This window comes from Emydura macquarii, unplaced genomic scaffold, assembly GCF_026122565.2.
Source record: "Emydura macquarii macquarii isolate MOO-44397 ecotype Brisbane River unplaced genomic scaffold, CSIRO-AGI_Emac_v2 contig_1230, whole genome shotgun sequence".
In the NCBI taxonomy this organism is placed as follows: domain Eukaryota; kingdom Metazoa; phylum Chordata; order Testudines; family Chelidae; genus Emydura; species Emydura macquarii.
This window is the reverse complement of record NW_027131367.1, coordinates 14,875,603-14,894,584: the sequence shown is the minus strand read 5'-3', so window position 1 is coordinate 14,894,584 and position 18,982 is coordinate 14,875,603. Positions and strand designations below refer to the sequence as shown.

At 43.9% G+C, this 18,982-nt stretch overlaps 1 protein-coding gene across 2 annotated transcripts; it reads left to right on the top strand.

Annotated features, from left to right (window-relative positions):
* Window positions 1-1,802: 1,802 nt before the first annotated feature.
* On the top strand, window positions 1,803-17,286 carry JMJD6 (jumonji domain containing 6, arginine demethylase and lysine hydroxylase). 2 transcript variants are annotated; one of them, XR_010919583.1, is made up of 7 exons: window positions 1,803-2,208; window positions 4,004-4,392; window positions 6,226-6,512; window positions 8,118-8,214; window positions 8,427-8,562; window positions 9,991-10,129; window positions 11,482-11,618. XR_010919583.1 is itself a non-coding variant. In XM_067547625.1 (6 exons), exons 1-6 carry the CDS (start codon window positions 2,080-2,082, stop codon window positions 11,611-11,613), a joined length of 1,212 nt encoding a protein of 403 aa, XP_067403726.1. In that variant the 5' UTR covers window positions 1,812-2,079; the 3' UTR covers window positions 11,614-17,286. The 2 variants fall into 2 exon arrangements, 1 of the variants encoding a protein (XP_067403726.1); XM_067547625.1 differs by lacking the exon at window positions 8,118-8,214 and having other exon boundaries at window positions 1,812-2,208; window positions 11,482-17,286.
* Window positions 17,287-18,982: the final 1,696 nt, after the last annotated feature.

Here is an 18,982-nt window from a genome sequence, read left to right as displayed (position 1 = left end):
TCTATAAATATCCTCAGACATGATCTACAATTTAGCCTCAATTTTTTCCTCATGGTAATGGGGGTTTCAGCCTGGGCTGGGCCCTGGTAAAGTGTACCCTCCCCCACCCCATGTGGGGGCCCTGGGTATAGTTGCCTATATAAGACAAAGTCCCTAATATTGGGATGTCTGATCACCTTAGGCCCTGCAGGAGAATAAAGAGCAAATTTCTCAGCTGTCATCCAGATCTCCCTCCTTAATCTCCCTTTGAAAACATCAAAGATTTAAATTGCAGTAGGCATTTGACAGGGAAATCCAGCACTCCCACTCCAGACTTAACCCTCTGAGTTTTGATCCTGCTCCCTTTGAAGTCAATAGGAGATTTGCAGGCATAGGGAATGCAGGATTTGACCCATAGATTTTTGCATAATTGTGGTCCTGATTTTCATCAGGCCCCTATTTTTTTCTAGGCATTGTAGAAAGGTAGAATGAGCTGTCTATTAGTGTATGACGATCTCTTTCTAGCCGAATACCTGCCCTGAAGAGTTTACTACCTGAGTTTGTAGGAAGTTACGATAATTAAAGAGTTTGATCCTGTGACCCTCAATCACATGGGAAGTCTTTTACTGCAATGAGCAGCTTTTCAGGATCAAGCCTCCTATTAGGTTTATCTAAGACCTGGTTTCTCAGGAGCTATGGCCACCCTCCCTTTCTTCATGAGTAGGTGGGAGGTAGAGTCTGGAAATGTTTTTTTCTTTTAACATGGGATCACAGAACAGGAAAGGTTGAGAACTGCTGATCATATGGAAGACAGAAAGCCTGTTCTTGCTTTCACTGAAACTCACACCGACTTCAATGGGAGTTTTGCCAGTGAAGTGTTTGAACACTGTACCATTTTATCCTGAATTAACTCTGAATTTATTTCCAGCTAGTAGGACTTAAAACTATCTCTTGAAATATATGTTAAATGGAACTCTGCCTGGGACTCCCTCCTGCAACACATGACTTCAGGATCTACTCTGATTTCCACCATCCCATCTTATTAGAAGTCTCAAGTTCCAAAAAACCCAGTGTGTGGGAGCTTTGTAGAGATAAATATTGTTCTCATGGGGATGTTGTTTCATCATGTTTGCTTGCTGCAAAAGGTTTTGGGCTCTTTTTTTTTTTTTTTTTTTTTTACATTTCTGACTTTTTTTCAGTTAAGATGCACAAAGTAGGAACACTGAAAATACCCTGTTGTGCATCATTGAACCAATGAAAACAATAGAATAGACAAAAACCCACATAAACAGTTACAAAAGGTAAAAAGTGGCTGCAACCCATGACAAGTGGAGCCACCTGATCTTAGAGTGACCAGAGAGCATGAAAAAACATGAAGTGAAGTGTGAAAAATCAGGACAGGAATGGGGATGAATAGGCAGCTATATAAGAAAAAGCTCCAAATATCAGGAGCGTCCCTATAAAATTGGGACATCTGGTCAAACTCTCTGACTGAGGGGTTTTGCTCAGCACCTGATTAAGGGGCTGAAAAGTCAATGAGCTAGGAGCCAGACGTGGAAGTGGAGGCGGCCTAGAAAAGGGAACATACCACGAAAGACACGGGGAACGAGATAAGATCAGGAGCGCTATCGCACCTCAGCCAGCCCCAGCTACCTCCCTTTTATACCCTGCCCCTCCCCTGCCTACCGCTGACGTTTCCTTCCCAAGATGGCGGCGCGAACCCCACCTTTCCGAGCCCGGCACGACCAATCACGGCAGGAGATAGGCAGGGGCGCGTGGCGGAGGGGAAGGCGATGACCAATAGGATCGCTCCGCGGCGCTCGTGGACGGGCCCCCGTTCTGAGGCGGAGGCAGCGGCATGCAGCCGGGGTGAAATTTCTCGAAAGGCAGCAGGGCGCGGCGCGGGACTTTGGCGGAGTCGCGGGCGGCCGCTGGGCCCTGGGCGGGAGCGGAGCCGGCGGTCGGGTCGGGATTCCCTAGGGGCGCCGCCGGCGGCAGCGGCAGCAGCAGCGGGTCCTGGGGCCCGGAGCGGAAGTGGCTGTCGGGGCCCGTCCGGGAGCGGAGGAGGAGGCGGCGGGCCCCGGCCCCGGGTCCCCGAGCATGAACCACAAGAGCAAGAAGCGGATCCGGGAGGCGAAGCGCAGCGCCCGGCCCGAGCTCAAGGACTCGCTGGACTGGACCCGGCACAACTACTGCGAGACCTTCCCGCTCAGCCCGGCGGCCTGCACGGTGCGGCCTGGGGGGCGGGGGATCGGCGACTGCCAGACCCGAACTGGGGGTGCACAGTGCGGGCCGGGCCGGGGGAGGGGTGGGCTCTGGGGACGTCCGCTACCGGGGGGCCTCGGGAGGCTGCACTGTGTGGCCTGGCCCCGGAGGGGGTGTTGGTTCCTTGGCATCGGGATCTCCAGGCTGAATTCGGATCCTGGGGCAAAGGGCATGGGGTGTCTCTATGAAGTGGCGGTGGAGCCCCTCTTCTCTCCCTCCCTTTCCCGAGGAAGTAAAGGCACTCAGGAAGCCCACGGAAAGGGGATTGGGGTGTCCCTACAGCAGCCATCCTAGGGGTGTGGGAGCTCGCAGAGTGTAAAATAGGGGACTTGGTCCCCTTAACTGCCCCACGGAGCAAAGGGGGTGGGGGAGAGGGGCTGGCAACCTGGCCTGGGACAGTAGCGCAGTGTTGAGTGTGTGGCCTAGTCCTCTGAAGCCAGTAGATTATTCAGAGCCAAAGGTGCAGTTGGTGCTTGACAGACAGTTAAGAAATGGCCAGGGCCTGGCCCAAGGAGCTGTAGTCTAAACGGGGCATTAAACAAGGCATGGGAGGGAAGGGGCTGGCCAGGTCACGGGAGAGGGCTTGCATGCATCCTGTTGCCTTTCTTACTAGAAGTAGCTTCCTCCTAATCTCGTGCGGAGAGGGAGGGAGGGCTTCCTGCTACTCTTCAGTGACTCCTGGGATTCAGCTCTGGTGTAGCTTTCCCACTCCTGGAAGCTTGTCAAGCATGTTTTTGAGGCTGGAATATGAGAGGGGGGCCAGAAGTCATAGATAATAGGGAAATATTTGGGCTTAAAGAAAAGGGAAATACTTGGAATGGAAAAGAGCTATCGTCATCTGGTTAATTGCCCTTGTGCTGCATGATTGTTGTGTCCACAATATTTAACTGGGTGACCCTGGAGGAGAGTGGGAGATGCACGGAAACATGGGAGGAAGACATGATGGTGGAATCAGAGGATATATAATTTAAAAACCCCAAAATAATAAAACCAGGATTGTTGACCAGGTGCTTAGGGAAACCTCTGGATTCCTACAGTGGCATGTATTTTTAATTAACACAGGCATGCCCACTTAATTCAAAGGCTGTTTTAAAATCCCTTCCTTATAGTCTTGGAGAGAGGAAGAAATAGAATTCTCACATCACAAATAGCAGAGTAAAATGCTGTGCAAGGGGAACTGTTTGCCAGGCTTCAAGGCTATGGATTTCTTTATCCACTGTGGGTCGCCTCTGCAGTGTTGAGCATCAAGTAAAATTTAAATACGCTAATGTTTCTCATGATGTTTGTGGGAGCAGGGACAGAGACTTATTACGGTTGGGGTCTGATACTGCAGTACTGTGCAGGGGAAGCCTAAAATTGCATGCCATCTGCCTAATGTCTTCAGATCCTCTAGATCTGAATGCAAGTGTAGGGTTTGCCCATGTAAATTTAGCAGATGCCATTTAAGCCTGGCCTCAATTTACAAGTTAGGTTGACATAGCTAAAGAACTCAGCTGTAGCTATGCCAATTCAATCTCTGTGTAGACACAGCTAGGTCGATGGAAGAATACTTCTGTCAACCTAGCTACTGCTATTTGGGGAGTTGGATTACCCTACAGCAATGGAAAAACCCGTTCCATCGTTGTAGGAAGTGTCTACACTGTGTCTACAGCTGTAGTATAGATATGAACTCATGCAACCTTTAGCAACTTGGCCTGTGGTGATTAAGATAGTTTGTTACATTGCAGGTTTTTTTTCCAACTGTTCCCTGGTTTTACAGGATAACGTGGAAAGGGCAGATGCACTCCACTTATCGCTGGAAGAATTTGTTGAGCGGTATGAAAAGCCTTATAAGCCTGTAGTCCTGTTGAATGCACAAATGGGCTGGTCCGCCCAAGAGAAGTGGACTCTAGAGCGCCTGAAGCGCAAGTACAGGAACCAGAAGTTCAAGTGTGGTGAGGACAATGATGGGTACTCTGTGAAGATGAAGATGAAATATTACATAGAGTATATGGAGACCACACGTGATGACAGTCCCCTCTACATCTTTGACAGCAGCTATGGGGAGCACCCAAAGCGCAGGAAACTCCTGGAAGACTACAAAGTGCCCAAGTTCTTCACCGATGACCTATTCCAGTATGCTGGAGAGAAGCGCAGACCACCTTATAGGTACAGTATCCATGGGGTGGGGATGGGGATTCCAGTTTTGTCTGTCAGTTGCTCATGAGCAAACTAATTTGCTTTTAAAATTAATTTCCATGTTACTTCAATTACAGACATCTCAAGATTATCATGCAAATACAGAATAGAGAGGAGAAAAGACAAAACTGAGAGTAAGGACTCCTGGGTTCTGTTATGAGCTCTTGGCATAAACTTGCTATGGGACTTTAGACAAGTTGCTCAGTTTCTTCATCTATAAAATGAGAATAATGCCCACCTCAGAGCTGTATTGTGAGGATTAATTCGTTAATGTCTGTAAAGTGTTTTCAAATTTTTAAATTACGTTACTGAGGTCAAGTTTACTATTAGGCCTTCAATGAGACTTTGGTTGTGCTTAAGCCAAGCCCTATTAAAGCAAGCAATATATTCGGTCATATCTAGACTAGAGCTTAAATTCTACAGTAGCAATGCTGCAGCAGATCTTCAATGTAGACCGTATCCGTTGACATAGGTAATCCACCTCCCTGAGAGGCAGTAGCTAGGTTGAAGGAAGAATTCTTCCATCAATTTAGCACAGTCCTATGCCAGGGGTTAGGTCAGCTTAACTATGTATCTCAGGGTTGTGGATGTAAGTTTCCAATGTAGACCAGTCCTTGGAAAGTGTCAGGTTTTAGGTCTGATTTAGCTAGTTCATGTTCTCTCCATATTTCATACAAGCTCTGCCTAAAGACTTGTCTACACTAGAGCTTTTACCTTAACTGGCAATCAATTAACTGTAACTGTCTCAAAGTAGCTAATGTGTTTCTGAAAGCTAGTTTAGACACTCCCCACACATTTGGACTGGCCTGCACTAAAAAGTTGTCAACCCAGCTACGTTGCTCACGAGTGTGAAAAATTCTTGTTGGGGGTAATTCCCGTTTCCAGCACTGTCACCTGGCTATAATTGAAGTTCTCAAAGCATCTTATTGGAAGGGGACCTACAATTCCCTTGTTTGAGGACTTCATGATCTCTCCCCTGCCCATGCAGGAAGTTAGAAACCTGCATTTGTTTCCTTCTCTTGTGGACATCTAGTCATGATTAACCCCACTTAAGTTATCGGTATCTAGTATGATATTTTTCACATCCTGCCCCAAACCAATTGGGATCACTAAGGATGGTATAACTTTAAGCCTTTGAAGCAGATAGTCTCAGTTGGGAGGATATGCAAGTATGCAAGCTAATTTTCCCCATGCAGAGAACTATTGGGGAATTTATCATCACCCAGTAAATGATGTAGTGGTGAATAGAAAGTCACAAGTCAACAGTGTGTGGGGGACAGGAACAGTCTTAACTTCATCCTAACCTTTATCTGAAGATGTTTTTGTTTATTCCTCATTGGAACAAGAATTGCAGAACAGCACATCCATGGATACTACTCACAACAAGCAAAAAGCTTAGAAAAACATAATTACCAATCTTAAACACCAGGTGGCTTATGTCTTTAAAATAGATATTATCTGCTCAGGTACAGTTTCTAAACTATTTTTATTGTAATTAAAACAAACAAACCCTTGTACCAAGAAACCTAAGAAAAACAAGTGCCATTATTTGTATAGGTCCTAGGCAAAAACAACATTATGCATCTTTTGCTGAATATTAAATTAACAATCACTATAGGCAATGCTTTGCTGCCAACTCTGCTTCTGGTGCACAAAAAAGGAAATCTATAAAGAGCCATACTAATTTCAAGCTCTGCTAGAAATGGAAGGGAAACAAATGCTTGCTTAATGGAAAGGAAAGTTAATAGAAGAAAGTAATTATCTCCTGTAATGCGCCTGGATATCTTTTTCTTCCATGTGCAGGTGGTTTGTAATGGGCCCACCTCGATCCGGAACTGGCATTCATATTGATCCCCTTGGAACTAGTGCTTGGAATGCCTTAGTCCACGGACATAAGCGCTGGTGCCTCTTCCCTACCAGCACTCCCAGAGAGTTGATCAAAGTGACACGGGATGAAGGAGGGAACCAGCAGGATGAGGCGATCACTTGGTTCAGTGTCATATACCCTAGGACGCAGCTCCCCACCTGGCCACCTGAATTCAAACCCCTGGAAATTGTGCAGAAACCAGGCGAGACCGTCTTTGTACCAGGTATGTGTGGCTATCTCTAATGGAAATCTGAGCTGGTATGGGAGAACACATATTTAGATGTATCCTTGTTGAGTCAGTATCCAAGCTTGTTTACATGATCCTCATTCTCCAAAACTGTACACTATAGGACAATGTTTCAAACCATTTTTGTGTTGCATTTTGAATATGCAAAACATAAATGCCGTGTATGGTCCCCTGTTGCAGGGGACTGATGGCATAACAAGCAGGACATGAGACACACAACATATAGTGTGCTGAGGAAAGTGATCCTGTACTAAATTATACAGTGAGGAAGTCATCAAAGCATGGAAGACTAGAGACCTTTGAAGACCAATAACCTTATCTCATTTTTTTTTCCTTGGGGTTACTGACAGTGTAAGAGATGACAGATTTTGTGAGCTATGAGGAAAGAGTCATGCAAAGATGTATCCGCCTTCTTGTTTTCAGGACTTTGATTTCAAATGCAGGAGTATGCCATAGCTTCTAAATGTCCCTCTACTAAAAGGGCATAGCATTTCTATTAAGTTGATACAGAATTACACCCCCTTAATTGGGAGGGGAGGAGAGCACATCTCTTGGATAAAGCATGAGAGTTTGACACCTGAATTCTATTCTCATTTGGCCCTGAATTGCTATGTGACCTTGAGCAAATCTTTTATCTCCCCTTCTATGCCTGTTTACTTCTCTGAAATATGGGGATGATGATTTCATGTTTGCAAAGTGCCATGTAATCATCTTGGCACTTGTGCCTTTTTATTATGTCTTCAATTAAGGCGGCTTTGGAGCCTTGTCAATTTCCATTATAAACCTTGGTTTTTTTTTTATCAGATTATAACATGATCATATGAAACTGACTCTAATTTTACCCTTTTATGGAAAAAACTTTAAATATTTCAGTTTAAAAAAAGAACAACATGAATTCTTCAAGCTAAAAACTCCATTAAGGTGAAAATTGATCTGCAGTTAGACATTGGGCCTTTGTGCAGCTTGGGTCACAGTGGCATTTGCAATTAAGCAAGCTGTCAGCAGCCAGAGGCTCAGAAATGCCACTTAACCAACAAAGATGATTTGACTTATAGTGTGCTGGAAAGTTCTGTCACCAAACTTGAAGAATACTGCAGTAAGCCAGAGGGTTACAGCTTTCTGATAAAGCTTATGTACCAGCAGGGAATTTTGAAAGAAGAGTTCTCGGAGAAAAGCCTCCAGGTAGTCTTCTGTATATTGCTATAGCTGAGTGTGTTTGGGAGCTTTCATCATATGGAAGAGATGTTGGAGTGAGAGTGGAGGGGATCCCTAGTATGAAGGTGTGACAATCAGGGTCCAGAAACTCAAAAGAAGAACAGAAGGTTTAAACCCTTAAAATGAGCAGTTGAACCAACTGATTTATAGTACAATAATACAGTATGCTAAGTGTATCAAGTATGTTTTTTTATGAAGGCTTTTAATGTTCTGAACTTGATGGTCATTATGAGATGTGTACAGACTGGTTATGAATTTATATATATACACAAATACATACATTCATAACCACAGAAAGTTCTTAACATATATACAAACCCACTTCTTAATGTGGGCTCTATTAGCTATTGTTGATTCTATCTGCAGAGAGGAAGGATAGTCCAGTGGTTAGGGCCCTTGCCTGGGACTTGGGAACTGAACTTGATTCTCCCTGCTCCGCCACAGACATCTTGTATGACTTTAGGTAAGCAACTTAGTCTCCTGGTCCCTCAATTTCCCATCTGTAAAATAACAAGCAACGGGGTGTTGAGGGCGAATGCATTAAAGATTGCGAGGTGCTCAGATACTGTGGCAATAGGGACCATATAAGTACCTTAGATAGATGTATCTTCAGTACTTTAGCTAAACAATATAAGAACATGTATTTAAAAGTTGCTCTTGCGTTGCATTTTGTAGGTGGCTGGTGGCACGTAGTTCTCAATCTCGATACAACTATTGCCATCACACAGAACTTTGCCAGTTGTACCAACTTCCCTGTGGTATGGCACAAGACAGTAAGAGGGAGGCCAAAATTATCAAGGAAGTGGTACAGGTAACGGTGCAGTAAATTCTGTTCATATTTCTAATTTCCAGGTAGTTGAAGGGATAGTCCAAAGACACTTTCAAAACAAGACTTGTACTATTATCTACTGTCTACCATTACTATTGTCTACTAATAGTACATACTCATGTAAGACTTTCCAGGGGAAAAACACATTGTCATTTTGAAAGACTTGTTTTCTAAACTGTGTCCTGCTTTTTACAGCAACATTTTTTGGCTCCCTCCCCAGTGAGTTGGTAGCTTAGTCTTACTGTTTGGGGAAGCATATGGTTTCTGGATTTCAGCTCTGAGTTCAACTGACATGCATTAAAACTCAGAGGATGCAATCTGAAAATTCTTTGCCAAGCATAATAAAATGGCTTACTTTAAGACAAAATGCAGAGGCACTAGGTTAGTAAAGTAATGTTCTAATTCAGGGATTCCCAAACTGTAGTACATGTTCTGCTGGTGCTACATGATTTTGATGTTCCATCAATTACTTCACAGTTTTTTAAGTGGTATGTGAACAAATATGCTGGAAGCTGTTGCTTTAAGCATTTAAGGGGAATTTAGTCATGGTGAAAGGATTAGCGGACATGGAGATGGGAGTCAGGTTAATACCCTTAGATGGAAGTTCTTTATCTCCCAGAAGGGTGCATTTTTGCCCCTGACCTGCGGGTACCATTACTATGGTGAGAGTGTCTTAATCTCCCTTCCCATTCACACTCTGGTCTCTGAAGAGATCACCAACAATGAGGCTAATTGTGATGTGGTTCTTGTCACATGGACACTGCTCTAGTGGGGAGAGCTGGGATTCAACCCTTTGTAATAGACTGCTAACTAGCCATCAGCTAGCAGGGACTTTAGGTCACTATTGACCTGGCTCATATTTATCCATGTAATCTAGAAGTGAAAGGCTTCATATGCCAGTACTGATCTCTAGACTGAGCTATCTAGTGTCCAGATTTAGTATCTTATGGAAACTTTTAAATTCAAGGTATTTTTCTGACCAATAGCCTCTGAATATAAATATAATTTACTTCTAGCTACTTTTATTAAAAAAAAAAAAAAAAGGCAACTCGGTTATCACACTAATTCCATTCTCCCTTCAAGAGGATCTTATTGATATCAAATCACTGTTCATGTCCTTTCCTATGAAGTCCCATGTGAGAATATTAAATTGAGGGTAAAATAACTATGGAAACTATATAAGAAGCCACCAAAGCTAGAGTGCAGCGACTGCATCAGGAAGTTGCATAATATTAGGTGATGCACCTTGCTAGTGAATCATCATCTATTGCTCTTGCATTAACATGGCAATAGATGATTTTGTGCCCCACCTATACTAGTGTAAATTATAACAACGCTACATCCATAAAAGCAAGGACATTCAGTTTCTCAGTATGTCTTCTAAATGCTAATCATGGTGATTGTATTTAGGATCCTAAAGCAGGAGCATCCTGAGCTGGCAGTGTTGGCTGATTCAGTTGATCTACAGGAATCGACAGGTATCGCTTCAGATAGTTCCAGTGATTCCTCCAGTTCCTCTAGCTCCAGCTCCTCAAACTCTGATTCAGAGGTAAGGATTTGCCACTGCAGATGACCCTAATCCCATAACTGTTGAAAAGTGTAGTGTAGTCATTGAAGGAGTTGTCTTGTTTCTTTTCTAAAAATACATACAATCTCCCTGACTTTCACAACTCTCAGGTGGGTTTAAAGGTAACAGTAGAATAAAATTTAGACTCCAAACTTAAATCTTAAACTGCAGAGGAGGCTACTAGTGTGCAAGTATAAAACAAAGGACTGGACGAGTGCGGGTCTTGGTGAGAGCTTTAGTTTTCTGCGAAGGGTGGCCCACTATTTCCAAAACAAACTTGGCTTTGAGATGTTCCTGATTGTCTGTGCTCCCGAGACTCCATCTTCTTATGCTCAGTATACTTGGTAAAAGAAGCAGCACAAATATATTACCCCAGTCTTCTAACGGCTCCATTGGCTTCCCATTTCTTTTGGCATCCAGCTCCTTGCAGATCTTCCTCCTTTTTAAGTCCCATGGATGTACTCAAACTTCTTTGAGACCTTGTCTCTCCCAAGAGTAGGGACTCATCTAGGCCCTGCCTCCTCTCTCCAGCCATGCAGTCTTCAAGTTATGACAACTGGAAATATCCCTTCTCATTTTCTCGCCCATCCTTCAAACTTTCTCCCTCTGCCACTCAGTAGCTATACGTATTAACTGACTGTTATTAAGTTTTATAACTTAATTCTCTCAGGTGTTCAGAAAAACCTGAATGAGAGATTCTTGTCCAAACATTTTTAGTGGGGGAGAGAGTGAATTTGAGTTCCCACTAACGTTTGCAGCCTTTGAGGAAAATTTGACTAGTTTAGCACTTGCACAGCACCTTTCACATGAAGCTCTTTATTCACTTTGCAACCCAATATCTAGTCTTACAACATGCCTTAAATTAGGCAAGTAAAACTATCCTTATTTTATAGATAGGTAACGAATGCACAGAGTTAGGGCCAAGATTGTTTCAAAAGTGACTATTGATTTTGGTTGCCCCGGTTGAGACACCTGAAGTGACATGACGTTTTAGCAATTGCTGAGCACCCACAGTCTGAAAATCAGGCTTTTGGGTGCCCAATTGCAGTACCTGAAAATCATAGTCACTTGTGAAAATCTTAGCCTAAGTGTCGTGCAGTAAGTGAGTGGCAGGGCTGCGAACAGACCTGGAAGTCCTAGTTCTTAGTCCCTTCCTCTAAACATGTTCTCTTGTATCGAAATTATGCATGTTCTTCCCCAGAACATCATGATAACTTCTCTGGTGACTGTATTAGCACTGATGTGGTTCATTGTCAGATCTTCTGAGTAATAACTGAAAGCTTGTATTTCCCTGCGTTGATTTACTTTTTTATTTTGTCTTTCTTTGTATTTAGTGTGATTCTGGATCTGAAACAGAAGGGATGATGCATCGGAGGAAAAAGAGGAGGACCTGCAGCATGATGGGTAACGGTGACACTACCTCTCAAGACGACTGTGTGAGCAAAGAGCGCAGTTCCTCCAGGTGACCAGATGTGACAGCTCTTTCTTTTTCCAAACAAAAGACATTGTAAGACAGAGCTGGCAGGGTTAGGTCAGGCTGTTCATCATGCATGGGTTGGGGGGTGGAGGATGAGGGGACTGCCTAGAATGTGAAACAACTTACTACTGGTGATGTCCTCTGTCCTCCCCCTTCCCCAGTTCCAATTACATTGGCCTGCTCAAAACAGGAACCTAAGATCCTCTCTTTTAAAAAAACAAAGTGCCAAGGAGAAATTTTACATGATTTAATAAACAGTTTTATAAATTTTTCCTAATCATTTTAATATAGAAGGAATGTTCCAATTGCTGGGGGTGCCCTTGGGAGCAGCGGAGCATTTTGTGGGGAATGTGGAATATCTGATTTTGTCCCCATTGAGGAACACAATTGTATAGTAAATGGGCATGGGGAGGAATAACCAGCAGAAAACAAAGCTTGATCACCTGATTGTCCAAACTGAAATGAAAAGCTTCAGGCAACTGTACGCTTGGTCCAGGCAACAGTGAATCAGGAAAAACCGTTTCAGTTCTTCCTACTTTTCTATTTTCGTAAGAGTGAACTGGTTATAAACTTCATTCTCAGACCTTGTTGCTTTAAGTAACACAGAGACACACATACAAAAAGCTGTGCCCAAGACTGATAAATGACAACAGAATTCACTTGGTGCGAATTTATTGGGGCAGGGTCCTTTCTCCCATCCATGGGCTCCAAGGTAAGAAGGATTAGAAAATGTTAAGCATTTGGGAGGCATTTATTACTAAAAAGCTCTGGCAAAATGCTGGATTTAGAAACCATTCTGCTTCTGAACTGTTGTCCCTAACTCCTTTGGGTAAAAGGTACCAGTTAACCACACTAAGGTGCTCCTTGTACCAATCACCTCACATTAATTTATGCACTGTCTAATTCATCACAGACCTTGGGTTGCTCTGAATCTATCTGGTGATTGCAAGCTCCGTAATGAATTATCAGAAAGAGGCACATAGTACTGACCCAGTGGGAGGAGCCTTACTTACCAGACGCATGCCTAATGAGCCTGGGTAGACCTCTGTCTGAAAGCCTACTTCCTGCTCTTTTAGTATATGCAGCTATCTAACTTTCAGTGATACAGCATTTAGCTATTCGACTTCTCCTGCCTTCGTGAGTTGTATGTCAGTCATATGCAGTAGAGTCAAAACACCAAACCATCCTTAAATGTTTGGAGTTAACTGAACTAGCAGTTTCTCACCTGAGGTTATAATCCCCTTTTATGGCACTGTCAATTTCAGTGCCAGCAGCCAGTTCTGATTTCAGGCTGGGAATGAGCAGCAGAAACTAATGAGTACAGATCCTGATTTCTTTGCCTCTTAGAAATGCAAGCTATATTACAGAGCTCCATCCTGTTCGCATTTTATTCAGTCTCTTGCAGTGATTAATTTTAATATTTGGTATATATTACAAAAAATGAATAAGTTAGCACCTTGTCCAAGAATCCCTCTCTATTTCCCAGATGTCTCTTCTAGACCTTCCTATGTTACAGCTTATGCTTTGCTTGTTACCTCTGCTAACTCTTTATAGATGATATTGTGGTGTTGTCTGGGGTCTCTGCTGCAGATGAGTGGAGGAAATACAGTCAATCTAAGTAGAATTGTTTCTAAACCTCATCAAGCATGTCAGGAGTTTTGTTTAAAAAACAAAACACAGTGTAGTCCTTTGCTTAGCCAGCATACTACTGTCTTGCATGGTGACACTGGAGGAGAGGTTGTAGTCATGACAGGCAGTTGTACTTTTTTTGACAGGATTAGGGAATCTTGTGGAAGCCGTGCTCACCCTTGAGAGATAACAAGAACCATCTAGAGGCAGCTGCTACTCGAAGCTCTGTTAGCAGCCAGCTCTGTTCTACCCCTCTCAGCTCCTGTCTACTCTTCTGATCCTTCTCAAGTCTTCATCACTGCTCTTTGATCCAAACTCCTATCTTCCATCACATGCTAAGGATGACTCCTTGTTAACTAATGGGGGAACCCCCCAAATTACCATGCAATTTTTAGTGCCCTTCTGTGCCACCAAACAAGTGCACTAAATGACCAGAAAATAACCCAGCTCTGGGCAAGGACATACATGTGTTTTACAGTTCATGACGTTGGCAATGAAAACAGACAGATACCTGTCTTTAAAGAACTGTTTTAAAACCAGCAGCTACATCCAGAAACCTACCCTGCTTTGACTCTGTCATATGTTTAAAAGTACTGCACATGCTAAAACTGGAGAGGATCTCCGCACCTTTGCTCTACATAAACATCCCATGGATATTATACCAGATCATTGGAAGGGAGACTAACACTACTATGTGATCTGAATGCTGAGGTGACCTCAAATGACTATAAATGGCTACCTGTGAAAAACACCTCTTGTGGTCATATTTAATCTATGTACACGCTGACTAAACCAAATCATCTAAGATGTGACACCTTAACCAGCAATGACCCTACTTATGCTTGATGTCTGCCAATTAAGTATAAAAAGAGATGAACTGGCACTTGGGTGTAGTAGTAGAACTTGAAGGAGCAAGAGATGAGTGACTTCTTGTACAGTAGAAGCCACTGAAAGTCCACATGTATCAACAGTGACCCTAGATACTAGGTTTAGGGGAAAACCGATATAACTGAATTACAGACTTTTATTCAGCCCCAGCAAACAGCTGCCTCTTTGAGGTCATTATATTTACGAGCTTCCCAGAACAAATGCAGCTATCTATAAAAGAGTACAGGAGGGGTGAGTATTTTGTCTTAAATGTTTTAAATTAAAATGTGGTGCTTGTGTTCACCAGATGCAATGGTATTGTGCCAAGATAAACTCTCACCCCCAAGTGATATTAATTTACCAGGACCCTGTGCATTAAAGCTTTCCCATGGCCTTGGGCCAGCCAGCTTAGAGGCTGTGCTTAGAGAGAATACCCATCTTCCTCTGATACAAAGAACACCACACCCAAGAACCAGCTAATTGGGCTGTTTCTGTTTGCACCCTCCTGAGTTCTAGCAGATGAGAGATGTGCTTCATTTCAGTCATGCTGTTTGGGAGTGGGAATTGAAAACAGACTGGCATTGCACTGTCCTCTGTACAAGCTGCAATGCTTAGGTACTACTGGCTGAATTAAAATGCAGACTGGCAGACCTAACTGTGAATTTTCTGTATACAGTGGATTACGTAGACTCCCCCCATGTTGGTTTTTAATGTTGTCCTTTACTATTTAAGTGTTCCCTCTCCCATCTCAGGATATGACCCAGTCTCTGTTGTAAAAGTGAGCCCCGCTTATCTTGGTTTGTCAGCAGTACAGACCCTTGTTTCCAAGTCTTTTGTGTCAGTCACTTTTATGTAGCAGAGAAGTGGGGGGAGGGAGTTTGGGATGTCGGTACATCCCTCAGCAGGCAATCCAAGGGGTGTATCAGTGGCAGTGGAACACACAAGAGCAAACATCTCTTCAGAACTGCTCCAGTCCTTCCTTCAGTGGCACTCTTTCTTAAGGCCGTTTGGATCTAAAGACAGTTTTACATCCAGCTTCCCTGGCAAAAGAATGCCTGTAGTCTGCCTAGCCCGAGGGGGCACATTGGCAGCTTACCCAGAGCCTGCATGCTGCACCTAATCCTCATAAAATGGAGCAGACTGCAGCTGCTGTCACTTAGAACAAGGCACAGGTGTGGCGACAGGGTCAGAAGGGTAACCAGGATTATAAAGCTCTTTGGGCTGTGGTTTGGGCCACTGCCTGGCTCTGAGGTTGGCTAGCCGTTCCCTTTGGCAGCACGGTTACATCTGTGCCTCATCTTCATATTTTACTGTATGAAAGAAGCCTGGGCTTGAGCCCTTGAAGTCTGTCATGGGGAAGCCAACCTGCCTCCCTTGCCAAGAAAGCTGCACCTTTTCCAGCAATAGCGCAGTCTGATGCTCCAGAATGCAAAGCACTTCTCCAGGCCTATGAACTAATCAGTGGTGTGACAATAAAGCTGTCAATTAAAATGGACCAAGTCTCCTCGTATTGAATGGTCTACAAGGTGACGTTTATTACTAGCAATAGGAAAGGTAATGTCAGCAACTGTAAATTGACTTCCACAAAGCATCCCTTGCCTCACCTGAGAAACAATGTCTGTGTTCAGGCAGCCTGGTATAGGGGCTGGGAGTCTGCACTGGAGCTACTCAGGAATGTTTTTCATCAGAACAGGCAGATTTTTTCACAGAAGTGTATTGATTTTAATGAAAATTTTGTTGGGAAAGTTCCTCACATCCAGGATTGGTTTTGAGCAGAAATTCCGAGACACGCCAGAATAGCCAAGGCCAGTTACTTGAGATGAGGAGACCAGATTTAAGTCCCTGCTTTGCCTAATTGAGAGTAGGGATGTGAACCTGGGTCTCCTATCTCCCAGGTGTACATCCTACTGACCAGCCTCTAGCACTCTCCTGCTGAATATTTAATGATTTATGCAAAATGGAACAGCTTCAGCAGCAGAGATTGAGAGAAAGGGACTGACTCTAGCCTGCTGGAATGTGAAATGCACCTCAGCATTTTTCATTCTTGTTTTCCAGCCAATCCTACTTGGGCTAGCTGGGTTCTCTTAGGTCCACCACTTTTGTGCTGTGTGACCTTGGCCAAATAACTTAACCTCCCTGTATGTCGGTGTCCTAGCTATAAAATGAGGATAATACCTACCTTGCAAATGTGAGGCTATGTTGAATTAATCTTTGTAAAACACCTTGATCCTTCTGCAAAAGTTGTTACAAATGACTGAGTATTGTTATTTGTTAAGCCCCTATTAAGCAGGCTTGGCACTGCTTTCTGAACTGGTGCTAGCTCCTCACACTAAAAAGTGCTATGATCACAAAAGTTCAGTGCTTCTGGGTATTTGCTCAGCAATAACTTGAGAAATGCCCACTTCACAACCCATTTACACTACATGAACTGTGCCAGATGAAGGGGCAGGTTTCATTGAGCATTGGGATGAAAATGGATTGGTGCCTAAACTTGCTGAATTATGGTCCTGGTTTTGCTACTGCACATCAGCTTTGCTGTCTTCTCTTTCCATTTCGCCAATGAACATTTGAGACCTGGCACAGCTTTTCTACCCCTGTTGAGCAGCTGGTAGGAATCAGTTGTATCCCAAGTTCTCCTCTTCCTTGATCCAGGTCAGAAGGAGTGACTGATGAAATCTTGTCAGAACCACAGCTACTGTTCACAGGGTGCACATTTCTTTGAAGATACCTGTTCCATACACAAAGTGCAGGGGGAGCCTGTGGCTTCATGGGAAACCAGTACTGGCTTCCTTTCCTCCCCTCTCTGTGGTCAGACTAATGCCAACTTCTTTTCCCAGCTGGTTATTAGAGAGATCTCAGCCTCTGTCCAGATTAATCCAAGCCCTTTTCCTTCCTGAATCCCCAGCCATCCTATGGGGACAGATGGGTGGCACTGTGAAGCCTTGGTGCTGACTGGACTCCCAGAGAGAGTGCTGTGTGTTCCTCTTGTGGGGGGGGAGAGGGGATTTGAAGTCTGCTGATTCATTCGACAGTTACAAGCCCTATCACTGCCACTGACTGCTCTTGTCCGTCCCCAGGCAGAGCTCTGATGTTCTTAATTGTTTTGTCTGGATGATGATTGTGCTGCTTTTTATTTTAAATAAAATGATTATTTTGCATTACCCTATTTGTCACTTACTCTTTTTCATCTAGTGATCTGGAAAAATCATAGACATGTAACTGTGCTGTAGCAGCAGACAGATCAGTTAAAAGGAGGCTCTGTCATTGTAGCGTATTGGGGCGGGCAGTGTCAGTCGCATCTCCCAGTATCCCTTCTACTACCTATGGTCTCTGTTGTAGCCTTGTGCTGCATGTTAGTATCAGATGAGGCCAGTGCACATTTTTGGAAGCTTGTGCCACCGTGGAAAACTACTAGGGACATGATGGCAGCCAGGAGAGGGACCCCCATATCTAATATTCATTATTAGACTGCAATCAGTGGCAGGGAGGGCGAGAAACACGAGTGAGTTGTTGGCAGCTTGCCTCCTGCTACATGCATCTCCAGCAAAGGGTTAAACTCAAAGCAGTGCAGTGATTTGCCCCTCTTGTTAAATGCTTTATTTTTTTCTGGTGAATGAATGGAGTTAGTCCAGTGTACTCCATGAAGTCTATCTTAATTAGTCACTGGCAGAAACTAGATGGGACACATCTCTATGTTAAGCCTGCCTGCTTATACACATGTTCATGTACTGGAATAACATTTGGAACTTGTCAGAGGGTTTGTTTGTCTGTTTTATCAATGGGCTCTTAGGAAACCAGCTTCCTAGGGTCAACAAAGTTAACACACAGCACACATCAACAGCAAGGGAGAGAAAGCCCTGAGGAAGTGAAGAAACGTTTTTAAAATATTCCAGAAATTGTGGAAAGCAAAATCTGAAGGGGAAATGGATTTGTGGCAACAGACAAGAATGTTGCTGACTTGTGCCTATGCCTTGGTCCATTCCTCTCAAGTTTGCTCCTCTCCCTGCCAAGGATTGATTTGAAAAACAAACTTTGTATTCCATTTTCCTCTGAGGAGATCTTGCAATGTAACATACACAATTACTTTCTCTTCCCTTGCCTGCTGGAAAACTGGCTGGAGCTAAACAGCAAATGGAACAGCAACAGCATTGTTAAACAAATCCAGTCCCCCAGCACATGCCCTTTGGGAGAGTTAACATCGTGATGGAGGCAGAGCCGTGAAATGCTAGCACTATTAAGTGCTGCAGTTAAGGATGACCAGATGTCCTGATTTTATAGGGACAGTCCTGCTAATTGGGGCTTTGTCTTATATAGGTGCCCATCCCCAGTTTTCACACTTGCAATCCAGTCATCCTAGCTGCAGTTTGGATTAATGCTGAGCTGCAGGAGAAGCATTTTTGCAATGGTTGTCATTCTGCTTCTCATCCCTAGAATTCCCATGATATATGCTTTCATATACCCCCAGATTTCAGCTATCCCCTGTCCGCCTTTGTAGTCAGGAAGGACTGCAATGGCCCTGCTCCAGTCTTTCTTTTATCCTTCTACTGCAATATGGCACCTCCCTCTAGCACAGAGGATGGGGACCGTTGTTCCTTTGTTTAATTGCTGCTAATGAGCTGCAGGAGGAGGTTACCTCAGTTGAAATGTAAAGCTGTGATTACCATGTGACAGCATTGATGGACTGCTTTGCTCTGCCATCTTTTCCCTGTTCGCCTCAATTAGAGGCACAAATAGGGTAACAGTGGCCCCCCCTCCTCACAGGGTGTGATGTAAAGGGAACAAGCAGCAGATTTCTGTTGTCATGGACCTTAGAAAGCCAGTTAGAAATGATGTTTCACAGCCTGTGCTGTACTCTTACCACG

Bases quoted from the DNA above. Each gene is read 5' to 3' on its own strand.
- JMJD6 (XM_067547625.1), top strand. From the start codon at position 2,080: ATGAACCACAAGAGCAAGAAGCGGATCCGGGAGGCGAAGCGCAGCGCC. The intron at 4,393-6,225 runs GTACAGTATCCA...TTCCATGTGCAG, and splicing joins AAGCGCAGACCACCTTATAG to GTGGTTTGTAATGGGCCCAC. The intron at 10,130-11,481 runs GTAAGGATTTGC...CTTTGTATTTAG, and splicing joins CCTCAAACTCTGATTCAGAG to TGTGATTCTGGATCTGAAAC.